The sequence below is a fragment of the Chrysemys picta genome, chromosome 22 (assembly GCF_011386835.1).
Source record: "Chrysemys picta bellii isolate R12L10 chromosome 22, ASM1138683v2, whole genome shotgun sequence".
Classification (NCBI taxonomy): domain Eukaryota; kingdom Metazoa; phylum Chordata; order Testudines; family Emydidae; genus Chrysemys; species Chrysemys picta.
In genome coordinates this window covers 15589265-15615927 of record NC_088812.1, presented here as the reverse complement: position 1 = coordinate 15615927, position 26663 = coordinate 15589265, and the positions used below count along the sequence as shown (strand labels likewise).

Below are 26663 nucleotides of genomic sequence, written 5' to 3'. Positions count from 1 at the left end.
GAAGGATGTGGAAAAATTGGAAAGAGTCCAGCGGAGGGCAACAAAAATGATTAGGGGGCTGGAGCACATGACTTATGAGGAGAGGCTGAGAGAACTGGGATTGTTTAGTCTTCAGAAGAGAAGAATGAGGGGGGATTTGATAGCTGCTTTCAACTACTTGAAAGGGGGTTCCAAAGAGGATGGATCTAGATTGTTCTCAGTGGTGGCAGATGACAGAACAAGGAGTAATGGTCTCAAGTTGCAGTGGGGAAGGTTTAGGTTGGATATTAGGAAAAACTTTTTCACTTTTCACTTTTTCTTTTTCTTTTTCTTTTTCACTTTTCACTTTTTCTTTAGGAGGGTGGTGAAGCACTGGAATAGGTTACCTAGGGAGGTGGTGGAATCTCCTTCCTTAGAGGTCTTTAAGGTCAGGCTTGACAAAGCTCTGGCTGGGATGATTTAGTTGGGGTTGGTCCTGCTTTGAGCAGGGGGTTGGACTAGATGACCTCCTGAGGTCCCTTCCAACCCTGATCTTCTATGATTCTATGCCCTTGCTCACTAATATGAACTGAATTTACCATGGGCAAAATATAAAGGTAAATGAGGACTAAAGATGGGTGCTTCTCTGTAGTGCTTTTGAGAAAATGGTGCCGTATTGTTAACTATCTGGAGATTATTAAGTATCCCAATTCCAAATAGACGTTGTCTTGTAACAGAGAGATTGGCTCCTCCATAGAGAGATGGGTGAATGACTGACCTGGCTGTTTGGTGGCAGCTCTGAAGAAATGAAATGTTCCGTTTGAAATGAATCTGAAATGTTTGGTGAATTGAGAAGGTCTGTTTCAGAGTGAGGATTCGAACCTGGGTGTCTCACCTGCCATTAAAGGATATTAACTACTGGGGTAATAAGGAAGGTGGGGGGGGGGGGAATAGTAGCAGTTGCAACATCACCACCGTCTCTTCCTCCCCCTCTGTTTTAGACTAGATGAAACTATTCGTGTCAAATTTGTGAAGAGTTTCAGGTCAACCAAAACTGCATTTTTCATTGAATAACCAATTTGTCTAAAATTTGTTGTCAGCTCTTCCTCCATCTACCATAGTCAGTGTGTCCTGAAAAGACCTAAGAGTCATAGAGGAGATAGCTTTTATTCTATGTAAATTCTTATACCGCCTTCCAGTAGTGCGTTAGTCAACATGACTAACATCTGCCACATGTAGTTCGTTCTCTTTCTGATCTTCTCCCCTCTCCTATCCCCGGGGATAATTGCGTGGTTTTGTTTTGAGAGGGGTTTGTTTGATAGATCTCTGTAATGAGAAGATTGACAAGTTGACGGGGCTGTGACGGGGAGACGAGATGGATTTGAGTCAGAGATGCTTAGTGAAAAGCACTCTTTGAAGCCATGCCTTCAAATTACCTGTCATCAAAGTAGGTATGGGGAGAACCAACGGTTGGATTTCACAGAGGCTTTGTGAGACAACTTAATGGAAACTTTCTGTTCCCTTTCCAAAGGAGCCACTGAATCTGCCAAACCTCAAAGCAGGGACTGTTACCTAGCAATAATGTTAATCAAGAAATGGCTGGGTATCCTTGATGTAATATTTTGGGGGAGACGGTCACAACTGAAAAGGATCTTAATATCTGGATTCAATATTTGAAGCTAAATTCCCATAGGAACACTCGAGTGTCTCAGGCCTTGTCTAAACTACCACTTACTTTGGTATAACTTATATCACTCAGGGGTGTGAATAATCCACCCCCCTGAGTGACGTAAGTTACACCGACTTAAGTGCCTGTGTGGACATGGCCTGAAATACTCATGGAGGGAGAGTTATTGTGCTGACGGGAGAGTGCTCCCTTGTCGGCATGGAGCATTTTCACCAGACATGCTACAGCCGATGTAGCGCTTATAGTGTAAACTAGCCCTCAGTGGGAATAGTGTTTAAGCTCTAATTCAGCAAAGCACTTAAAACATTTTCCTAACTTTAAGCAAGTTCTTGAGTCCATCCCTATACAGCAGCTCATGCTTAACTCCTATGGAACTCAAGCGCATGCTTTAAGTTTAGCATGTGCTTACATGTTTTGCTGAATAAGGATGGAGTTAAGTAAATGCTTAAAAGCTCTGCTGAATCAAGACCAGTCTTACAGCCTGGTATTCACATCTCACCAATGAAGAGGAAAAAAATCATACATGTACTGTAGTTCTTCAAAGATGCTAGTCAGCAAGGATACAGAACACATGGAGGCAAAACCAGAAAGTACATTAAAGAAAAATGTGGCTTCAGAATTTTACTGGTTCTGAGCGTATGAGGATAAATAAATAGATATAAAACACTATTAAAACGCGTCCTTCAAAAATGACCTTGCATAAACTTCAAAGGAGTAAATGTTTCACACAGTGCTCAGGGCTTGGATCACATGACTTTTATGAGACAGCAGTTAAAAACCTGAAGTGCCACCTTCAGATGTTTCCTCTAATGTACCAGCAGAGCAATCTAAAATCAGAGTCACTTGTGAGCATATAAGGAAGGAATCAAATGTTGAACCATACACTGGGAACTTGCGGCTCAGACTAAAAAATGTTGCACATGTAGAAAGATATAAGTAGGCTTGGAATGATTCAATTTTTATTGGTAAATGTCAATAAACATTGATTTCCCTGCACACACACACAGACTGACAACAATATTTCCATCAATAATATGACAATATAGGTATAGGTGAAGTAAGCAAAATGCTATTTGAGAACTTATTGGAGTTTGATGTAAGGATGTTTACTTGGTATAGTTTGACATACGAGGTGGACAGTTTGTGTTTTAATGGTTATAAAGCTTTAACGTTTTGAATCTCAGTGAATACGGTCATTAAATAACTGTCCAACCCACCATTGTCTGACTCTCATCTTCATGTCCCACAACTCTGAACATGTACATTGATAAAACTAGAAAAAATGCTTAAAATACATAAGTTCATGCAACCGTGAAAATTTAAATTGATAAATATCTAAAAGAGCTTAGAAATAAAGATCGATATTATCTGTTGAAATTATTTAAAAAAATAAAAATGGATTCTGCCAAGCCTAGAAAATATATGGAGATATACCTGTCTCATAGAACTGGAAAGGACCCTGAAAGGTCATCAAGTCCAGCCCCCTGCCTTTACTAGCAGGACCAAGTACTGATTTTACCCCAGATCCCTAAATGGCCCCCTCAAGGGCTGAACTCACAGCACTGGGTTTAACAGTCCAATGCTCAAACCACTGAGCTATCCCTATGAGTTACGGGAGTAGAGACCCCAGCTCATGGAAGGTAGGGAATTGGGAACCTTTTTATCACTTTAGGTCTAGTTTGACGGCATGATACAGAGCTTGTTAGAGATAAAGGGCAGATGATGTTGCGATTCAAAGCCAGGGTGGTAACATTTCTACTGACTGCACTCAATCTGTTTTCACAGTCAACACCCAAAAGTCCTATGCAACGATTGTGCCAAAACTCTACTCGAAAAAACAAAGGTGTTTCTGAATTTTTCCCTTTCAAGTTACTGACATGAGCTTCAGCTACTTAGGAATTCCCTTGATTATAATTACATTCAATACTTTTGAAGTTAATTTCATCCAGCTGATTAAGTTTGTATAGCAAGATCTACAGGACTGGAAAAATAATTACATTATCTAGATAGGATGTACAAACCTTCTGAGCATGGTTTTTCCTTAATAACACGTCTTCATTGCCTATACACACGCCCATTGAAATGTTCAGAAAATTCAAAGTCCCTTTAAGGATTTTAATTGAATGACACAAACCCTCTCATTAAAGAAATTACAATAATTTAATGTCAAAGGGGTGTGGCATGCAGAGCAAGGGAAAAAATTAGTTTCAGATACAATTTTTCAACAGATTTAAAACTTTTCATTCCATTTTGTTTATTGAGCTTCTCCAGAATTCTTGCTTGAATTCTAGGAGTGTGCCAGCCAAATTACATACAGATATTGAAACTGAAAAGGCACAATTTCTCCCTGACAACTGCCACCCAGGCATGTAGTCTGACTATACATGCTCTGCTGGGTATGCCCAAGATTTCTTCACGTGTCCTGTGTTGCATCCATAGAGGCGTAAGAGGATGTGTGCTTATAACAATCCATTCAATACCCCACACTACTCTGCTTTGATATGGATGTTCTCCTTCTCCCATGAGTTGATCATTGTACTTTTTGCCAGAAGCTGGGAATGGGCAACGGGGAGTGGATCACTTGATGATTCCCTGTTCTGTTCATTCCCTCTGGGGCACCTGGCCTTGGCCACTGTCGGAAGACAGGATACTGGGCTAGATGGACCTTTGGGCTAACTCAGTCTGGCCGTTCTTGTATTCTAATGTACTGTGCCTACCGGCAGAATCCAGCTGTTTGAGAGATCCTGAAAAATGGACCTGTAACGTAGACCAGAACTCTGTCATGGTATCAAGTATCAGGGGTAGCCGTGTTAGTCTGTATCCACAAAAACAACAAGGAGTCTGGTGGCACCTTAAAGACTAACCGATTTATTTGGGCATAAGTTTTCATGGGTTAAAAAACCTCCCTTCTTCAGATGCGTCTGTCATGGTAGGCACTGCATTTGTAGAGCATCTCGCACAAGGGGATCTTGGTCCATGAATGGGACTCCTAGGAACTATAAGAATAAATAATAACAAGAAGAACATTCTGCAGCCTGTTCTCTTATATCATTAAAAAAATAAAACTGTGGTGAAACTCACCTGTAAATAAGCCACGAGGAGTCCCTTGACTTGTTTGGCTAAACTATAATTAGACTTTAAGGAAGCAGAGTAATTAATTAAAATATAAGTCCTGCAAGTGAAGCTTGCAAGCAAAGCATATATTTTAATTTCACATTTATTTCATGTGTAATAGAATGTTTGCTCTGTTTAGCTTCTTTATAAGCCATTTCTTGCTGCCAGGCAAACCAAACCCACAATCTATAAATTAATTTTATGCATCCCATGCAGCTCCTGAAACATATATAAGGTGAAATTCCTTAACTCGATTCAAAGGAAAGCTCTTTCCTTCACTGTCTGCTCTTCTCTTGCACTTGACTGCTTTGCTGATTCTGCTCCATTCTCACTCCAAGCAAGCCACCATGAATCGATTGTGTTTCTCGTCTGGTTCTCTTGGTGGAAGAAGGTGCTTCTCTTCGGCTTCTGCCGTTTGTGGCCTCAGCGGAGGCAGAACCAGCTCGGGCTCCATGTCCTGGCCTGCTGGAAGAAGTGAAAGCGGTGGCTTTGGCAGCACAAGTCTCTTTGAGCTGGGTAGAAGTCAAAGAATTTCCTATGGTGGAGGCTATGGTCTTGGACACTGTGGTGCATATGGTGGTGGGGGGTACGGTTGCGGCGCAGGCTATGGCAGCGGTGCGGGCTTTGGCAGCCATTTTGGTGTTGGCAGTGGTGCAGGTTATGGTAGCTGTGTAGGCTACGGCAGTGGAGGCTACAGAGGTTCCTCTGGTTTTGGAGGTTACTCCCCCTACCATTTTGGAAGTGGTGTACGTTATGGCGTCGGACATGCAGGTAGAAGTGATGGTATCCAAGCGGTGTGCATCCATCCAGAACTGTTGAAGCCTCTCTCTGTGGGGGTTGACCCAGAAGAACATAAAATACGATCCCATGAGAAGGAGCAGATAAAATGTCTCAACGACCAGTTCGCCTGCTTCATTGACAAGGTGAGAGTATAAAGCGCCTTTCTTTTTCTTGATACTAAAAAACAGAGATAAGACAGAGCTTCGTATTGGAGATCCAAGCTTTCCCAGAGGTCAGAGGTGTTCATCTTTGGTACATTTAGCTTGGCCTCTGATGGCCCATGAGGTGTAGGAAAAGTTGATATTAATATGATAGGGTTAATTTAGTTGATATTCCTTTCCTTCCTAGACAGAAGAATATCCAGGAAGCCACAGTATCTCTTAATGGTTCTCTGCTGAGAAAGAATCAATAGTAAAAAATTGATATATCAAATACCACTCAGACATGATGGTTATGGGTAGCAGTATAAAATCCTAAAATAGAATAGGACCAGTGACACTTTTCTATCAAAGCACAGTGTTTTAATGGTTTGTAACTAGGTATGTACCAATAGCCCTCACGGACACGGAAGGAATTTTATGCTCTTAAGTAGTATTTGTGCTGTAATATGTGGAAATACACAGGGATTTAACTAAAACAAAGTAGTTCTCTTTCAACTTCTGTGAATCTCACCCCGGGAAAGTTGATTTAATGTAGTTATTTTGAGGTTGGATGCATTGCAAATTTCATATTCATGATTATTGTTAAGGATAAAACCAGCTGCATTAAAGTAACCTGGAAAGGAACAACAATGACAACAAAAAAAGGGTTTCTGCCTTTTTTGTGAAGAAGGCCAAGGTGGTTGTGTTTTTCAGCTTCTTTGATGAACATCAGCAATGTTATAGAATATCAGGGCTGGAAGGGACTTCAGGAGATCATCTAGTCCAAGCCCCTACTCAAAGCAACATAAATCCCCAGTTTTTTTTTTTACACCCCAGTTCCCTAAATGGCCCCCTCAAGGATTGAACTCACAACCCTGGGTTTAGCAGGCCAATGCTCAAACCACTGAGCTATCCCTCCCTTAAATCCTCTCTCCCCTGGGGTGTTTTTGGGAGCACTTTTGAATGACTCAGTAACGTGTAAGAGGAGCTTCTTTATTCCTATCATTGAAAATCAAGAGGTGACTGAACCACGGTTTATGAGAATCTTCACAGAGAGAAAACAATCTAGCAGAGAAAGGCAGAACTAGAACCGATGGTTGGAAGCCACCACCAGACAAATTCAAATTAGAAATCAGGCACCAATTTTTAACCGTGAGGGCGATTAGCCATTGGAGCAAACGATCACAGGAAGTGGTGGATTCTCCAACTCTCGATATCTTTAAATCAAGACTGGATACCTTTCTGGAAGATATACCGTAATCAGACACAAGTATTGAGCTCAATATAGAGAGAAGTGGTTGAAATGCTTTGGCCTGTGTTTTACAGGCGGTCAGACTGGATGTTCAAATGGTCCACTTTGGCTTTCAAATCCATGAATCTATGAAAAGGCCGAGTTGTTGCTTGCTTTACCAGGACCGCTTTTCTCTGCAGGGCTTTATTTAAAGAAGCATTACCCATAAGTTTCTAAGCAGTGTGAATAAAAATCACTTCCTCTGTCAGGCCAGGTCTACACTACAGCCCTATACTGGTATAGGTACGTTGCTCAGGGGTGTGAAAAATCCCCTTTTTATGTTGGCGGGAGAGCTTCTCCCGTTGACACAGCTACCCCTCTTGTGGAGGTGGATTATCTACACCGAGAGGAGAAGGTCTTCTGTCAGCGTAACAGCATCTTCACTTAAGCGCTACAGTGGCGCAGCTGTGCCGATGCAGTGTTTTAATTGTAGACCTGCCCTCAGTTAACAAGGTTTAATGTCTTTCGGAGGCTTTAGAAGAGTTAAAACAATATTGCATCTTTGGCTTTCAGGTCCGCTGCCTTGAGCAGCAGAACAAGGTGCTGGCAACGAAGTGGGATCTCTTGCAGCAGCATGCCGTCCCGGCAAAGAGAGACCTTCTCCCTGTTTTCGAGAATTACATCTGCCAACTGAAAAAACAGCTGGAATGTTTGTTACATGACAGGGCGAGACTGGAAGATGAAGAAAAGGCCGTCCAGGACTTGGTCCATGAGTACAAAAGCAAGTAAGTGAGACGGTGAAGTGGATAAAAGCTGTATACTAGGGCTAAAGCACCATAGTGCATGCTGGAAAGGAACAGGGAGAGCTACTCACCCATGTTTCAGTCAAGAAACTCTAAATCCCACGCCCTCCTTTCCTGTCAGCTATTCTCCAATATCAGAGCTACAGGCTCATCTATGTCCACCTCCTCTTCAGATTCTTAAAGCCATCCTTGACTTAAACTTTCACGGCTGCTGTCAACCCCACAAAAACTACAGCCGGTGTCATTTCCTCCCTATGCCTTCCTCCTTATTGTCACCTCATTCATCCTACCTCCCAGCAGGTAGCTGGGTTGCAGGTATTGTTATTATTGTGTTGGAGCTGCCTAGAAGCCCCAGTCACAGACCGATACCCTATTCTGTTCAAACACAGAAGCTGGGAATGGGCGACAGGATGGAACCCTTTGATGATTGACTGTTCTGTTCATTGCCTCTGAAGCACCTGGCATTGGCCACTGACAGGATACTGGGCTAGATGGACCTTTGGTCTGACCCAATATAGCCGTTCTTATGTTTTTATGTTCTTAAAAAGATGATTGTTGCCCCAAGATCTTACCATCTAGGTGTCTCGGCTCTAGCTGCTCACGGTTCCACCAATAAGGAACACCAGGCTCTTTAACTTGTTTTGTGATGGTTCTTTTAGTCTTTGCTTCTTGGTTGCTATGGGTGCAAATCACACCTGTGCAGAGGGCCAGCGCAAACCCTGCATGTGATTTATGTCTTGTTTCAGGCTGGGATTTTCAAAAAGGGTTAAGGGGATGAGGCCTTTGGAAATCCAGCATAAGCACTCAGACTAAAGCTTAAATGGGCCTCCCTGTATAAACTTACATGGAAATAGGAAGACACAGAGATGTTCAAACCCATGACAATGTAGGAGGCCACCTCAGAGATTTATACAGCTTGTAAATGCTGGGCCTGATTCACCTCTGTGTTACTCTGGTTTGACATCAGTGTAACTCCACTGAAATTAGTGAAGTAAGGGTATGTCTACACTACCCACCGGATCAGCAGGCAGCGATCGATCCAGCGGGTGTCGATTTATCACGTCTAGTCTAGACGCAATAAATCAATCCCCGAGCGCTCTCCCGTCAACTCCTGTACTCCAGCGCCGCGAGAGGTGCAAGCAGAGTTGATGGGGGAGCAGCGGCAGTCGACTCATCGCAGTGAAGACACCACAGTAAGTCGATCTAAGTACGTTGACTTCAGCTACATTATTCGCATAGCTGAAGTTGCGTAACGTAGATCGATCCCCCTTTCCCCCCCCCCAGTGTAGACTGTTGGGAAACTGTAGGAATACATTGAGGCAGGATCAGTATTTTTGTCAGAAACAATAATATAAAAAAATGAGCAGGGTACAAAATTAATAGGGAACGGCTTTGTTTGTATCGCACTTCCTGTCTTTGCTAATGGCTTAGACGACAGAGTCAAACATTGGCTCTCCTTTCTTCTCATAGATATGAAGGGGAAATCAACAAACGCACGCACGCAGAGAATGAGTTTGTGGTGCTCAAGAAGGTAAGTCAGGCTATGAAAGCGTGATACAAGACAAAATTAGCTGTTTTGGGCATTTCACTTTAAACTTGGTCCTAGACCAAATCCTCAACCAGTGGAAGTGGTTGTATTTCAATGGAATTATGCCAGTTTAAATCAGCCGAGTCACTGATCTGCAACAGGGTTTAATAACATACTGAATCGAAAGGTCTTTGAAATCATTATACTTGAGGAAATGAATGGGCAAACCTTGCCCTAATGTTCTCCTCACACCTCTGCTTGATGGAGAACAATTGGTAAAAAAGGAAGCATATTTTAAGCATCAAGGGAAAATTATCCATTTTTCTTGCTTGCTTCCACTTTGGAATCAGCAGATGAAAAATAATATTTTCAGTATTCATTTTGGACAATCACTAATCGGTGTTGGGTTTTATTAAATCACGTCTAGGCATACTTTACCCTGTTTCAGTGAAGAGGGATGAACTATTAGACGACCTTTTGGGGACCTTTCCAGCTCTACATTTCTATGAACCATGTGATAGAGCTGGACCCTGGCCTTAAAAGGCCAACAGAGATTCCCCTTGAGGAGGGAAGTTCTTTGCTGCCATAAATTCAGAGCTGGCAGCTGTGTCAGCTTGTCCCTCCCCACGTCCTGGCATGATGGGGGAAAGAAGAGTGGGGGTGGTAGAGCAGAACTCAACCAGGTAGATTCTCTGACAGTGGTAGATGCCTGAGCAGTCAAAGGGCTGCCCTAAATGTTGCAGGGGCTTGGGTATCCCCTACTCAGGTGCCATATCAATCCCCTGATGGCATTCCCCGAGGAGCTCAAACACAGGGAAGAAGAGAGCCTGTAGTGCCTGGTTCTTATCTACACCAAAGACCCTTACGCCACTCTGACAGTGTAAAAGGGCCATAATGTGGCAATGAATTAGATCTACACTTGATATAAGGCACATTTATATGGCCACATTGGTGTAAAGTGACCTTTGTGTGACCAGGCCAACACTGTTTGTAAAAAAAATACCATCATCTTTCCATGGATTTGGAAGATATTTAGTTTTTTCCCTATAAGACGTCAGAGGGTCTTGAGGAAGCCTCACCTCTGAGACGACATGCTCCAAAAGCCTGACCAGAAGACGACTGCGGGTGTTGCCACTGTTGCTATGTTTCTCCGTGTTTGGATCAATACCATTTCTGATTGCCTGGGGCTGCTTTTCAGGATGTGGACTGTGTCTTCATGACCAAAGAGGAGCTGGAGGCCAAGCTGTTGCAGCTGAGACAGCACTTTGAGTTCCTGAAATGCATCTTTATTGAGGTAGGCATTCTGCCCATTCCAGCCACTTGGAGATTGGTCCCAACGCAATATTAATCAATGACTTTTCTGAAACCGCATTCAGGGTTGTTACGATGAAGCCTAATGCAGGCAAAATAATTTTCTTTATAACATTTCTAACCCTGTGGCCACTCCCAGAAAACATTATCAATCACTCTACATACAAGATATTTCTTTATAAATAAAAATTATTATATTAAAAAAGCCACGTGCTTTCAGACAAGCATGGAGACAAAGGGACAGACTGTCTTGCCTACATCCGGTTGGGAAATCGGGTTTATTTTTGCATGGAAAATTTTGACTTTTCATTGAAACAGTGACAACCAAACAACTTTCAGCCAAAAACAGTCAAACCGAAAAATGTTTGGAGAAAAACTTCTGAAAACGGTCAGATTTTCAGTGTTCCAACTGATATATATATATATGGGAAACAGCTACTTTCTGCTAAAAAAGTTTGTTTAGCCAGAAACCCAATTTTCCATCAGAAAAAGTTTGTCTGAAAATATCCAACCAGCCCCAGCCTTGGACGTTGTGTCTTCGTGTACCCTTGTGCATAGTGAGTTTGAATCATAAGGGTAGCATTTTACACCCACTTTCCATTGACTTAAACTAAATGATGATACGAGGTGAGCAGTAGCAGCGTTTCAGGCCCAATGCCTTACAAAGCTCACAGTCTAAAGAATGGCAAAATAAAGTAGTGATATTGTTTTGTAAATCTCTGCATTGGGATTTCTCCATCCTTCATCAGAAAGTCACACTGTGGCAAATAGGTTCCATCCACCAGGCCTCACACCCGGCAGTAGCTGGGAACAGACCAGCTACCGGGTAACTCTGGTTAAGGGAAAACTCTTTTCTTTGCGGCTTTATTTACATGTTCAGAGTTTGGCCAAATAAATTAGGGGCATGGTTCTTGACAGAACACATGGGAGTGTGGATGAGGGGATCTGTACGGGAAGGGGCCCCAACATTAATACCTGACTGAGACTTTATGCAACTTGCAGGAGAGAGCTCAGCTAGATGGCCAACTCTGCGATACCGCCGTTGTTTTGGAAATGGACAACAGCCGAGACCTGGACCTCAGTGGCATTATCCACAGTGTTAAATGCTGTTATGAGGAGATCGCTCAAAAGAGCAAAGGAGAAGCTGAGACGTTCTACCAAACTAGAGTGAGTAATCACAAAGCTATAGTGTATGGAGATAAAGCCGTAATTTTGTCACTCTACCACTTCCACAAAATCATGAGCATGGGACAATTTCTTTCTCCGCAACGTACGATACATGCTGAAAAAACATCTTCGCCCTGCTCAGTTGCAGTGACACGTCTTCTGAAGACGTGATGCACATTGACCATCCACCTCTACAATCCGCTTAATAGCTAGAAGTGGGATATTTATGAAAAATTATCCACATCCATCATTTTAGTACGAAGCAGTGATCGATAACTGGGATGCTCTTTCCCGACCTTGATATATCATTAATTATTATTATTATGAAGTCCCAGTTATGGATCAAGACGAACACAGAACAAAAAGACAGTCCTGGTCTTGAAGAGGGTACAGTCTAAGTTACTTAACTTTGGGCCCATCTATGAATTCCAGATGACGCCTTGCCTTGTTCACACCCATATCACAGCTGTGTCTTTTCCCATGAGCAGAGGTTTCTATGAGACTCAAAACAGCTGCCGTCTGTCTTGGAATGGCTGATGATTAATGTATAGCAATTATCTTGTTCTGAATACTAGCTTGAGGAGCTGAGCACCAACAGAGGCAGATTCTGCGATGACCTGAAGAATATCCAGGGTGAAATAGCAGAGCTGAAACGACTGATCCACAAACTGCAGGGCGAGACTGATAAAGTGAAGAAAGAGGTAGGATAGATTTGTTTGCTTTCTCCTGGATTGATTGCTCTTGCCTTGGTGTAAAATTCACAGCTGTTCAGAGAACCGGCACAAGATCTACAGGCCAGTTAAGTGCCAATTCAGAATAATCCCTGATGGTTGACCCTCTGCACAGGAGTGAATTTCAACGGTGGCAAGTCTATATGGGCCAGGAATCAGCTGGCAGAGTTCAGCATAACTCCATCGACTTGAATGGAGTTAAACCTATTGACACAAGCACAGGAGCCAACCCATGGACCCTGTTCTAAAATCCAATAGCAATATGACTGGTATATACTCACCTGCTCTGTTAGCTATTTCAAACCTGAGCTTTACTTCCTCATTTCCTTACCATTTACTTGGGATAGGTCATAGAAGATGCTTGGTGTTGTTTATTATTGGTATCTCAGAGGTGCCCCGAGGGGCTTAATTGGGAATCGGGACACCATTGTTTCAGGCAGCGTGCTTAGCGTCTTCAGGTTTCTGGTGCTAATGCTCACAGAATGTGACCTGAAAGCCGGCGTTGCATGAATGCTCAAGTTTGCAAGCTTAATGTTGATGTTCATTGCTAGTAACACTTGAGCTCACAACAGAAGGCTGCAGACAAAAAAAGACAGGTGGTGGAAGCACATCTGAAACGGATCGATTTCAAGATTCAAATGGGCATTTAGAAAAGAGGTTTGCAGTAGGGTGAAGAGCTGCACAATGACCCTTTGGTTTCCCCCCTCTCACCCTTTCACAGATTGCCTGTCTGCAGACGGCCATCGCTGACGCTGAGCAGCGAGGCGACTGCGCCCTCAAAGATGCCAGAGAGAAGCATATTGATTTGCAGAACGCCTTGCAGAAGGCCAAGGACAAACTGGCCTGCATGCTGCGGGACTACCACGAGCTACTCAACATCAAGCTGGCCTTGGATATTGAGATAGCTACATACAGAACAATGCTGGAAGGAGAAGAAACCAGGTAAGTACCTCATATGTATTGTAGCACGGTAACATTTCAAGTAGCCCCAGTAGCGTTTGACGGGAACAAAGTTAATATAATCAGTAAGAAAGAAAATGAATAATATGGCAACATCCGGATTCAGGACACGGTCTGATTTATGGAGGAAGAGTTTGTCCAAGAGAAGGAGATGAGTTCTTTAAAGATAGTAGGGGTAAAATTTTCAACAGCATCTAAGCGATTTAGGAGCTTGAGCCCTATTTTCAAAAGTGAGATAGGCACTTAAGAGTCTAAGCCCCATTGACTTTCAATGACTCATAGGCTCCTAAGGCTGGAATTTTCAAAGGAGCTTAACAGAGGCACCCAATTCCCACTGAATTTCAATGGGATTTTGGTGCCTACATACCTGGAAGTCCTTGGAAAATCCCAGTCTAGGTCACTTTTGAAAATAGGATTTAAGATCCCTAATTATCCAGGCATGCTTGAAAATTGACCTAAGGTCTCATTGGCTACAGGTTGCTAAATGCATATGAGGTCATTTACCTGTATTGTTTTTCTTTCCTTAACAGGATATGTACAGGGAACCCCACGAATGTCGGTAAGTAAACTGAGGATTCACCTTGTTTTGGTAGAAGTCATGTCAGATTTCTTTAAGAGCTTCGAAGCTGCCGTTTAAGTGACTGAACATCTTTTTTTCTCCCAGCTGTGGTCAGCGGTGGCCATACCATCGGGGATTGCAGAGCCGGCTTTGGAAGTGTTTGTGGACCTCTAAAGGGAGGATTCAACCATGGAATTGGAATCTTTGCCTCCAGTGATGGATTCAGCTCCAGAAGTGCAGAAGGCATCTCCAGGATGGGAGGTGGCTATGGCACAAGGAGCGCCGTCGGCTCTTCAGGAAGGGGATATAGTTCTGGAGGACTAGGCAGTGGTGGAATTGGGTATAGCTTGGGAGGATTCAGCTCTGGAAGTGGGGGATACAGCTACAGACGTGTGCTCAGCTCTGATTTTGCAAGTTCCGGGGGGGTTGGCGGTCACGTGGGTGGAGTGGGCAGCTCCGGGAGTGCAGGCGCCGGAGGTGATGTGGGATACCATTCCTCAGGCGGAGTCAGTTCTGTGGGTGGGGTTTGCAGCTCTGGAGACGTAGCCTCCTCTGGAGATGCAGTAGGGAGCTCTGGAGGTGCAAGTGGAATTCATTCCTCAGTGGAACATTTTAGCTCTGGAGGTGTAGGAAGTTCTGGTGGTGGAGTTTATAGCAGTGGCGGTGTAGGAAGTTCTGGTGGTGGAGTTTATAGCAGCGGCGGTGTAGGAAGTTCTGGTGGTGGAGTTTATAGCAGCGGTGGTGGAAGTGGAGGAGCATACAGCTCGGGTACGCGCATGGTATCAGTCAGCTCTTCAAGCAGAAGGATCATCCGATAAAAGTCCAAACGCAAAAGTCTCCTTTGCTGTAATGAAAAGTATTTCCTGCCTTCTGACAGCCACATGCATCACCAAACCTGTCATTGACAAATTAAAGAAAAACCTGCGTCCAATGCAATTCGTATGATCAGAAACCACATTCTTCGAAATGCCCCTTTTAGAGAAACTTTACGCAGTGCTAGATACGATCTTTTTCGTTCAGTGAGTCTGTGGCTGTCTATAGGCGTTATCTTGGCTATTAAACCAGGCTCCTTTGCCTGATAATTTTGCCCTTCTCACTCTGGGTTTTCTTGCATTAGCTACACTTGGGATCACATAGCATTAGGACCCAGAATTTTCCTCCTCCTATGGTAAAGCATTTCAGCCAGGGAAGCAGTGCATTAACCATTCAAGATCAGACTGCAGATATCACTTAGCTTCTCTTATGACACCAGGAATCAGTTTTTTGTTGCTTTTTTTTGGTGAGGGTTAGCTGGTTTTGATCAGTTTGCATAATCACTGCCATTACATTTGCTGCATCCACTCGGTGACCTTTGCTAAAACTGATTGTAATTACACCAGAGATAAGCATTTGTCTGCTTCATCTACAGTTAAATGTCTGTGTTGTTATTCCTGTGTGTATATTGGATGGAAAGGTCTTGTGCTTTTTCTGTATATACAGTTGGAACACCATTGACTGTCCTTTGCTTATTATCGAGCACTCTACACTCTCTGCTGTATCTACAATAAACTGAATGCATAATTCAAGCTTTGTTTCTGAAGGGTTGTTTTTTCTTCCCCTCTGAGGTTTCAAAATACGTTAGTAGTTGCTCATGGCCAAACAGAAAATCCCAAATGGGTCTGTGGCAGGACTGGAGTAAAACCCCTTTGAAAGCCCTGCTAAAATGCTGGCTAAGCTCCGTTTTCTGGTAGGGAGGCCAGGTGTGGGGACCCAGGCAGTCAGCAGAGAACCCAGCTGCAGGCCCTAATGAGGACTGGCTCACTGCAATGAGGGTACGTCTACACTACCTGCCGGATCGGCGAGTAGTGATTGATCTATCGGGGATCGATTTATCGCATCTAGTGTAGACGCGATAAATCGATCCCGATCGCTCTGCCGTCGACTCCGGAACTCCACCACGGCAAGAGGTGGAAGTGGAGTCGACAGGGGAGCGGCAGCCATTGATCCCATGCAGCGAGGATCCAAAGGAAGTGATTCTAAGTGGATCTAAGATACGTTGACTTCAGTTACGCTATTCTCGTAGCTGAAGTTGTGCATCTTAGATCGATTCCCCCCCCCCACCAGGCCTGAGCTGAGTTAAGTAGTGACAGCTGGGCTGAGGACGGGCGGGGCTATAAAAGCCATTGGGAAAGCTCAGTCAGGAGGCTAGCCCGGAAGAGGATAGGAGGGTTGCATCTCTGTCTCCTCGCCAAAGGAAAGGAGCCTCATGGGCCAGGAGACCTTGGGAAGGGTCTGACTGGAGATAGCTGTTGGGGGAAGACAGGGGACTACACTGTTGCACTGTAAATAAAGACACAAGGGTGAAGCACTGAAGAAGGTGTGGGGACTGTTTATTTAACCAGCCAACACAGGGCACAGGCACGAGGGGGTGGAAACCTGAGCGGACCCTGTGACGTGGTCGTTTTGTAAATAGGGGAAACAATTTTCAAGAGCACCTGTAGGACTAAGGAATCTGACTTTCAGCGAGACTTTGGAGAAGATTTTCAGAGACACCCATTAACAGCTAATTGAGCAGGTGCCTAACTCTATCTTGCAAGAAATGGCGTAGAGGCCTGATTCCAGGAGACGGGTTCCCCTTTGTGGCTCACCAGCAGAGACAGGCGCCTCCCTGCAGCCTGGACATAGGTGCCTAGCTCTGAGAGAGGGGCAGGGCTTAGGACATACCCCTCTGGTCGGCATCACCCGTTGGCTAGCTGGGGCTAATGGGAGTTAGATGTCTCTTAGGGTAAGTCCAGACTACCCGCTGTATCGGTGGGTAGCGATCGATTTATCGGGGATCGATATATCGCATCTCGTTAAGACACGATATATCGATCCCCGAACGCGCTCCCCGTTGACTCCGGAACTCCACCGGAGCGAGTGGCGGTAGCGGAGTCGACGGGAGAGCCGCGGCCGTCGATCCCGCACCGTGAGGACCCAAGGTAAATCGATCTAAGATACTTCGACTTCAGCTACGCTATTCCCATAGCTGAAGTTGCGTAGCTTAGATATCTACCCCCCACCCGCAGTGTAGACCAGCCCTTAGAAAATCTCCCCCGAGATTCTAAGGCCCAGATCCACAAGGGAACTTAGGTGTTGCAACGCCTAACTTTTAAGTGCCTAGAAAATCCCTGGAGCCATATGATCCACAAAGCCCGAGTGAGGTGCCCAGCTCCCTATACAATGAATGAGCTAGGTGCCTAGGAACGGGAGCCACAAAAGCCAGCATGCTAGGCCGGGAGTTGCCCAAGCTAGCCAACGGGTGATGCCGACCAGAGGGGTATGTCCTAAGCCCTGCCCCTCTCTCAGAGATAGGCACCTATGTCCAGGCCGCAGGGAGGCGTCTGTCTCTGCTGGTGAGCCACAAAGGGGAACCCGTCTCCTGGAATCAGGCCTCTACGCCATTTCTTGCAAGATAGAGTTAAGCACCTGCTCAATTCCACACAAAATGGAGGGGGAGTTTGTGGGGGTAACTTCCCTTTAGCCTAGGGGTTAGGATACGCCGCTGGGATGTGGGAGAGCCCAGTTCAAACCTCCCTTCTGCCTGATGAGGAGAAAGGATTCGTGGAGGGATCTAGAACCTGTCAGAGAGGTTAGGCTCTGGGATATTCTGAGCTGGGTGCTTCTCAATCTCACCTGGTGAAGCTGTTCTGCTTTAATTGGATCATTAACGAGGCCAGAAAATGCGTGAGAACAACTCCATATAGCCTGGGGAATTTAACCAATCTGGGGAAGAGCCCTCTTCCAATGCCTGCTCTTCAACAAGCAGAGACCACCCAATACTGTGGGGGGCAGAGTGAGGGGAACAAGCTTCAGCAGTGTTACTGATCATGCTCGGTACAAGCCAAGCAGCAAATGTCGGGGGGACATGCCTCCCAATGCATCACCTCTGAGAGGGGGAGACTTGAACCACAGTTCTCCCACATCCTAGGTAAGTACACTGTCCACTGGACTGAAGGAGGCCTCATCTGCCATCACCCGTTTTGTCTGGACCTCTGAGCACGCCTACCAGATCAAGCGTTCCTCCACCTATCTTCCCCTGGTTTGTGAATCGCTGAGGAGAGGGCCCCGGAGCCCAAGCTCCAGCCTACGCCTGGATGTCTACACTACATTTTTATAGCCCTGCAACCTGCACCCTGCAAGGCAGACATGGGTCAGCCATGGGTGTTTTATTACAGTGTAGACATACCCACTGTGTCTACACTGCTGGGTGCGCCCACAGCCTGGCTCACAGGCTTGAGAACAGAAGACAAGCAAGCCCACCCCAACAGTCCACCCTGCAGGGTCGTACATGCACCAAATGCCGCTCCCCCGAATCCACACTGGCACGTCTGGTGCGCAGGCATGGTGCTATGATTGCTGGGGGCGTATCCCAGGATTCTTTGCACCACAGCACAACCGGAGCGGCTCTAGGAACTGTTTGTTGTTGTATAGTGGGGACAACATGTCAGTCCTTTCCGATCTGAACCTGTAAGTCAGGTTAGCCTGTCAGTCATCCAGGCCCAGTGCACCAGCAGACAACAGGGTTCCTTTCCGCCCATCTTCGAGGCAATGGATATTCCCTTACAGCCATCTTCTTGCTTCTGGATTTTAGAGGCAGGAGTTGCAGAACAAGAGGGGCCAGCTGTGCGATGACCCGAGAACCAACCCACAGGAGATTGCAGAGCTGAGTCCAGCCAATCCAGAGGCTGCCATGGGAGAATGGACACGCAAAGAAAAGGTAGGGCAGATCTTTCGTCCCTTGGCTTGAACAGGATTGATTTGGTGCATATAGCCCTGCCAGGGAGCCGGCGACGGCAGGGTCAGTCTCCTAGCAAAAACACTGGACACAGCCAATGTTGGCAGGGGCTTCCTGAGTGGTTGCATTTCCTGACTGGTGGAGGGATGGAGCTAGCTTACTACTTGACCCAGCCGTTGCCAGAGCTGGCCAGCAGCTCAACCTGTTCCATGTCCACAGCTGTGCTTGGTCCTGTTCCCCGTGCCTGCTGTTGTCCCCTTTTCAGCCCTTGCCTTTCTCCATCCTTGACGGCCTTGGCGCTGACCTGACCACGTCTCCGACTCACCCCTTGGCTCTGACATTGATCCCTGGCCCATACACCTTGACTCTGCTCCCCTGGGTGTCTCATTGCCTTGATTCTGGACTCCAGCTCGGCTCCTCTCTAACCTCCAGGCCTGGCCGTCCCCATGGCTCCAACCATTAGGCATGACGGCCCATGTCCTAGTCATATCCCTGACGAGTACAGATCTTGAGGTCCAGCTGAGGTCCTTTGGCTTGGTGAGTGGAGGAGCTATGTGATTGGGATGTCTTATTCTAGTCTGGACAGTGCTATTGTTCAGGCTGACCTGAGCTGGTTTCCAATTAAAATAACTTAGATTCACAGTATCTAGGCACTACATCAGGACCCCTGTTATGCTAGGCACAGAGATGGTCCCTGCCTAGAGGAGCTTATGACCTAAATAGACAAGGCAGGAAAAAAATAAGGGTGAGGAAAAAATGCCACCGTGACTTGCACAAGGTCATGCGGCAGGTCAGTGTTAGAACCAAGGTTTCCGAGTCCTGTTCAGGAGGCCACCTGGCCTTCCTATGCTTGCTACTTGGGCTCCTGTGAATCACAGCAACATCTGAAGACTATCTGGGAAGAGAATAGGCAGTTCAGACATCTGAATGGGGTTTTGTTGCTACAGTTAATTGGGAAACCTTTCCATGATCTTGCCTGGATAGTAATGGTGGATTAGATGAAGGGGTCTAGGAGTATCATATCCTTTAGAAAGGATAGCAGTGTGCCCAGGGGATGAGAAGCAGGAAAGGAATAAAAGCTTGCAAAATTAAAACAAGCTGATGAGGTTCTCCAAGATGAATGTTCCTTTGGTGACTCCGGTGTTGTTCCCTGGCACATTAGGTAGAGTGCAACACATTAGAGTGCTTTGCCATGCCGTGCAGACAAACCCTATTTCTCCAACTGTGGACTCAAGCTCAGAGTACCACCCATTCCAAAAAAAAGCAAATATGTGCTTGCACAATATTATTCACGCAACACCGATGAACAAAGTGATAAGGGAACCTGGAGATGCCAAGTCTAACCAAGAATGAACGATGAATTAGATGCAAATAGATGAGTTTGGGCTCAGAAATCTTTGGGAACGTCCTTAAGCAAGTTGGGGAGCAGAAGAATCCATGTGATTGCCACATTATCATTGTGAGGGGGGAAAGAGACATTAATGTGCCTGGTATTCTGTTGTTCTCGAAAGCACCCAGGCATTACAACAATCAGGGTCTCTCTCCCCAATGAAATTTGTCTGGAGTGCACCCTCCGTTCACCCAGTGCTTGACTTCAACCTTATGGCTCCTACACACAATGCTAAAGCTACAGGACCAGCTTCAGCAGGGAAGAAACAAGCTCCACTTGTATCGAAGCAAATGGAGTCAGGTCCCACTTCCCATGTGCTGGAGATGATATTCACAGAGATAGACTATTGGTGAAGTACTAATGTACACACAGTTAGAATAGCCTTTATTGTGTCCATCACAGTGTGTTAGCTGAGCTCGTTTCTGTGCATACATGACTTATCCAGCTGGAGAAAGACTGAAAAAAAACCTGAAACCTGCAAAATGTCCCTTGGGGGACCAGGAGTGGAAACAGGCCAATGGTACAGCACGTGGGGACAGAGGTTGTATGGGACTCCGAGAGGCAGGGCCGGCTCTGGCTTTTTTGCCGCCCTAGGCAAAAAAGCCACCCGCCGCCCCCACCCCCCCGCCAGCGCGGCAGGGGAGGGTGCTGAGCCCGGCCGCGGGCCGGCAATCCCCGACCGGCCGGAGCGCCGGGAGGAGGGAGGAGAGCCTGGCCGGGGCTCTCCGCTCTCCCCAGCGGCCAGAGTGCCGGGAGCAGGGCGGAGAGCCCGACTGGGGCTCTCCGCTCTCCCCGGTGGCGAGCCCCCGGTGGCCAGAGTGCCGGGAGCAGGGCAGAGAGCCCGCCGCGGCTCTCCGCTCTCCCCGACCGGCCGGAGCACCGTGGGGAGGGCGGCGAGCCCGGCCGGGGCTCTCTGCTCTCCCCAACCGGCTGGAGTGCCGCGGGGAGGGCAGCGGCCCCGCTCTCGGGCCGGAGCGCCCCACCATGCCGCCCCCCTCCAGGCGCCGCCCGAAGCACATGCTTGGTGGGCTGGTGCCTGGAGCCGGCCCTGCCGAGAGGGAACGGGGATTTGGGATGGGGAGGGGAGGCTGAGAGGATAGGGTGTCCCGGGGTGGAGGGCAATGAGATGGGGCTGTGGGGGAAGGCCAATCTGAGGAGACAGAGGCACTGTGGGGAGGGAGGCGGTTGGAGCAGGGGCTAGAGGAAGACGGGGGTCGGAGGGGATGATCAGAACGAAAGGTGGGAAAGAGTCTCCAAAGGCAATTCCTTCCCCCGCAGCCTGTTTCCCCTTGGGGTGCCTATTCCCATCAATCGACCTCCTCCCCCGCTTGCCAGCCAGGCCTTTGGGTGGTTGGCTGCTGCGGCTTCCCCCTCCTACTCGCTTTCCACTGGCAGCTCCAGGCTGGCTGGGCACCAGCAGAGGGAGCATTGAGAGCGGAGGAGAAGATGTTACAGCTGGCCCTGCTCTAAAGGGAAGACCAACAGCTGCCCCTAGTGGCCAGGAAAGTCACTGCAGCAGAATTCCTGCTGGATGTGTGAGGGAGATGGTATCTGTATAGCTGGAACAAACCGACGAGGGGAACCTAACAGAGAATCCATTCACATTTTCTGATTTTTCAAGACATTCAATAAAGAGTAAAATTCAGGCCTGACTCAGAGACCGTGCAGCCCCCACAAGTGGGGCCTGGCCCCACAATTTGAAAAAGCCAGGTATAAAGTGCACGTCCAGGTATAAACTGAATGCATGTTAGAAGTAATACAACTTGCACCAATTTGGCAGTCAGTGAGTATGCAATACAAGTGTAGCATACACCAGTACATTCTCCAAACTTTTGAAAGCCGAGTCCCACCCTTAGGGAAATGAAGGAGACAGAGCTGCTCCGAAGTTTGCTGTCAAACCATTTTCAGCATTGCCAACTCTTGTGGTTTGAACTCAAGTCTCACGATATTTGGTGTGTTTCTTAAAGCCCCTCCTCCTGGAGTCCTATGATTGCAAATCCCAGCTTTTATTTTTTTTGTAAAACACTACATTTCTAGCCCTTTTGGTTGCAGAGAATAGCCTGGTAATGTGAAGTGGGTGCACCTTAAAGGTTTAGAAACCAGCAGAAAGAGAAAGAGAAAGAGAAACCTAAATTTATTATTTTTAAAAAACCATGATTTTTAGGGCCTGACTCATTATTTTTGAAAATTTGACTTTGGGAATACTGTATTCCCCCCACCCACCCCCCGGCCACTTTTTGATGAACCAGAAGTTGTTCATGAAAAAGTTTGTTTTCATCACAAGTGTTTAGTTTTGAGGTTTTCAATGAAAATCCAGCCAAAAAAGTCTGTTCTTCAAAATATTCTTAGGGGAAATAATTTCCCAACCAGTTGCAAGACCATCATACGTTGTAAAGGTCTACCTATCTTCCATGGTCTCACCAGCTGCCTATCCCTGATCAGTGCTTTGTGAAATCCTATTTTATGGAATCAACCTCTTCATCTCACACTAAAGTCAACGGACCTTAAGCCACGGATGAGTTTTCCCATGTAAACAAATCTCCGCGCCACCTTCAGGTGCTTAATGGGGGCACAGAACATATTTTCCAGTATCTACAAATCACCTAAGTAAAGACCCAGCTCACTCATACTGTAAATTACAGGGGGAAATGTTGGCACAATCTCTCTCTGCAGAAAGAGTTCTGTGCAGAACTTCAGGGTCAATGTGACAATTGAATCAAAAGAAAAACAATGGGATTCTGTAAAAAAAAACATAGAAAAAACAATCTGAATAAATAAATCTGTCTGATATCATCCAGTTGAAAATTGGGACATAGGCATTCGTTATCATGTCTTCATACTCCTGTAAAGAAACGCGGGTAAATCAACTCATTTCAGGTGAAATTCATCTGCGTTCAGAGTTATCAGTACAAGGCCTCTACCCTATGGGAATTCCATAGATATCCTGCAAAGAGGACTTAAGCGGTTCTATGCATCCAATCTGAATTTTCCTGTGATTAGTTATGCTGTTTAGTGGCTTGGAAACGTGAGATATAGAGGGTATTTCCCTAAACTTCCTGTTTCTTTCTCCTGGGCCTCCTTCCAAATCACGTAAAAAACTTTGCTGTGGACTTAGCCCCGTGGCCGAAAATGTAATTGCCACAACATGGAAATGAAACACTCCTCCATGTGGCACGAAGAAGTGGGCTGTAGTCCACGAAAGCTTATGCTCTAATAAATTTGTTAGTCTCTAAAGTGCCACAAGTACTCCTGTTCTTTTTGCGGATACAGACTAACACGGCTGCTACTCTGAAACTCCTCCATGTGAATCAGAATAGCTCCAGGGGATCTGGTGTAGTTTGGGAAAACAGTCATATGCTAATAGCCAGACTGAATACAACCTGCTATTATCCCTGTGTTTACATTAATTGACTGAAATGCTGTCCATCCCTTCAATTACACGCAGAGAACTTTCCATCTGAGGTCGAGTTCTCCTTCTAAGGTGAAATTTGCCCCTATACAGAGGGGCTGTGCAAGGTCCATGCACCACTTAAGCCCTATTTTGAGGGCTTATGTTGAGCATAAACTTTCTGGGGGAACCCTTTGTGAACTGTGAAATGGTTCCTTCCTACCAATTTTCCATTGAACACATTTACAGGTGAAGAGGTGCTGTAACGTTAGACTCCTTGTCTAGTATGTGTTGCATCACGGGGGAGAGAGGAGATAATTCATCGAGTCCAAGGTCAGAAGGGACCATTGTGGCAGATCAAAGGAGATTAGATTTCACAGACACTAGACCAGGGGTGGGCAAACTTTTTGGCCCGAGGGCCACATCTGGGTGGGGAAATAGCATGCAGGGCCATGAATGTAGGGCTGGGGCAGGGGGTTGGGATGCGGGGTGTGGGAGGGGGTACAGTGTGCAAGACTGGGCTCAGGGCAAGGGGTTGGGGCAGAAGAGGGGTGCGGGGTGTACGAGGGGGCTCAGGACAGGGGGTTGGGGTGCAGGAGGGTTGAGAGGTGCAGGAGGGGGCTCAGGGCAGGGAGTTGCGGTGTAGGAGGGGTGTGGCAGGGGGCTCAGGGCAGGGAGTTGGAGTGTGGGGTGCAGGAGGGGCTCAGGGTGTGGGCTCCGTCCCGGCACCGCTTACCTGGAGTGGCTCCGGGGTGGCAGCAGCACACACCAGGGCCTGCCCTGGCCCCGTGCCTCTCCTGGAAGTGGCTGGCACCACGTCCCTGTGGCCCCTGGGGGAAGGGGGCGGATACCTCCCTCGAAGCTCCCATTGACTGCAGTTCCCCGTTCCCAGCCAATGGGAGCTGCGGGGGGCAGTGCCTGCAGGCAAGGTCAGTGCGTGGAGCCCTCTGTCCCCCCTCCCCCAGGGGCTGCAGGGACATGGTGCTGACTGCTTCCGGGAGCAGCGTGGGGCCCGCCACGCCACAGGGGTGGCAATCCTGTGGGCCAGATCCGATCCACGGGCCATAATTTGCCCACCCCAATCTAGTCTGACCTCCAATATACCACAGGCCACGGGACGTCCCCAGAATAATTCCTAGAGCAGATCTTTTAGAAGAACATCCAGTTGATTTAAAAATTGCCCGTGATGGAGACTCCACCATGACCGTTGATAAATTGTTCCGATGGTTGTACCTTCATAGATTGTGTCTTTGTAAGGTATGGGCCAAGAGCAAATTTCCCCTTTGAATTGCATTACATTGCAATGCATAGTTAAGTTTATGGCTTTGTTGAAATGTGGTCAACTGAACAGTCTTCCAGGAGCTGCAGAACCTCAGGCTGGCCCTGAATATTGAGACTGCTACATACCTGACGTTGCTGGAGGGACAAGAATGCACGTAGGTAAAACCTCTTTATTACAGTGTGTTATACCCTGGAAGAAGGTGGGTGATAATACACATAATTTTCGTGTGTAATTATAGGCGAGATAATAATATTGAAAGATGCCATAGAGAGGAAGGATGGTCCTGTGGATGTGACACCATCCTGAGGGGGAGGGATAGCTCAGTGGTTTGAGCATTGGTCTGCTAGACCCAGGGTTGTGAGTTCAATCCTTGAGGGGGCCATTTAGGGAACTGGGATAAAAATCTGTCTGGGGATTGGTCCTGCTTTAAGCAGGGGGCTGGACTAGATGATCTCCTGAAGTCCCTTCCAACCCTGATATTCTATGAGACATGTGGGTTCAATTTCTTGCTCTGTCACAGACTTCCTGGGTGATCTTGGTCAAGTCAATTCATCTCTCCAGTGGAATTTGTGGGCCTCTGTGTCCCACTGACTCCAGCTGGGGTTGTGGATGGTGAACTTGTCTGAAAAATCAGGCCCATTGTATATCAAGTTTCAGCACCCAAAATTAGAGGCAGCTTTTGAAAATGTGGGTGTCTGGCCTGTCAATCGTACCTGGGTGTGGAACACGGATGGGCCCCTTTTGAAGCCATTATTGAATTCTCTGGAGCTCGTAACACTGGCCCAGTGGATGGAGCTGATACGGGGCAACTGCAGAGAGCCTGGGTTAGATTATTTGTAACGGCACCAGGTTGATTTACACCAGCTGAGGGTCTTGCTCCATACACCCAGTGCACACTGAGGGCCAAATTCTACTCTTCGCCACTTTGGATTTATACCGTTGTCACTCCATTGAATCCAATAGAGCAGATCCAGATTGACCGGGGTGTGACTGACAGCCAAATTTGGCCCTGGATGGGCAGTTCCCTGTAGAGCCCTTCCATAGCTGCCTCCTCTACCCACAGATGAACTGGATGAGGGAGAGTCAAGGAAGAGAATCATGCCTTTTTCCCACCCTTGCATTACTCGCATACCTCATGCACAATAGACTGAATGAGGGATAGTGTGGGAACCTGAACGGAAAGTGTCCTCGCTCTTGTTGGGCCAGGCCACACCCTTAATCTCATGAGATTTTTTCATAATTAACATCGGAGCTGAAGTTGTTCATCCGCTTTAGGGTAATTCTCCTTCACCGGGATCAAGACAGCATGAAGACGATCTGATGCTCCCCTAGCTCTTGGTGGTTGTATTTCGTATATTACCTGGACTTGTCAATGTGTTCTAAGTTTATGAACTTTGGGCAAGACCTCAGATGGTATAAATTGGGCCCAAAATTCCTTCCATGGGCTTTTACATCAGCTGGGAATCTGGCCCTGCAACTAGAAGCTAGATTTCTGTAGTCAAACTTTTACTGTCCTAATTTGACTGCACTGGCAAGAATTTATTCATTTTACTTTGTCGCTTCAAACCAGCAGTCCATCTTCATTCAGCAAAGCACTTAAGTACTTTATATGCTCAGCTTTAAGCATGCATCTCCCATTGGTTTGAATAGGACTTAAGCATGTAGTTAAGTGCTTTTTCTGCCAGATAAACCAGGTCAATGTGCATTTAGGCCCCAGTCCTGCAAACACTTATGCTGAGGCTTAACTTCCAGTGCATGAGCAGTTCCACTCGTGTCAGTGGAACAGTTACGTGCTTCACACTAAACACATGCGTAAGTGCGTGCACGATGAAGGACTTGAAGATCAGTTTGCTCAAACGGAGATTTAAAATATTATCA

At 46.5% G+C, this 26663-nt stretch overlaps 1 protein-coding gene across 1 annotated transcript; it reads left to right on the top strand.

The window, feature by feature from the left end:
• Window positions 1-5023: 5023 nt before the first annotated feature.
• Window positions 5024-15534, top strand: LOC101938278 (keratin, type II cytoskeletal 1-like). The gene is made up of 9 exons (XM_024106320.3): window positions 5024-5682; window positions 7484-7695; window positions 9184-9244; window positions 10440-10535; window positions 11555-11719; window positions 12295-12420; window positions 13172-13392; window positions 13941-13969; window positions 14075-15534. The coding sequence occupies exons 1-9, from the start codon at window positions 5107-5109 to the stop codon at window positions 14785-14787; spliced, it is 2199 nt and encodes a 732-aa protein (XP_023962088.2). The 5' UTR covers window positions 5024-5106; the 3' UTR covers window positions 14788-15534.
• The last annotated feature ends 11129 nt before the right edge of the window (window positions 15535-26663 follow it).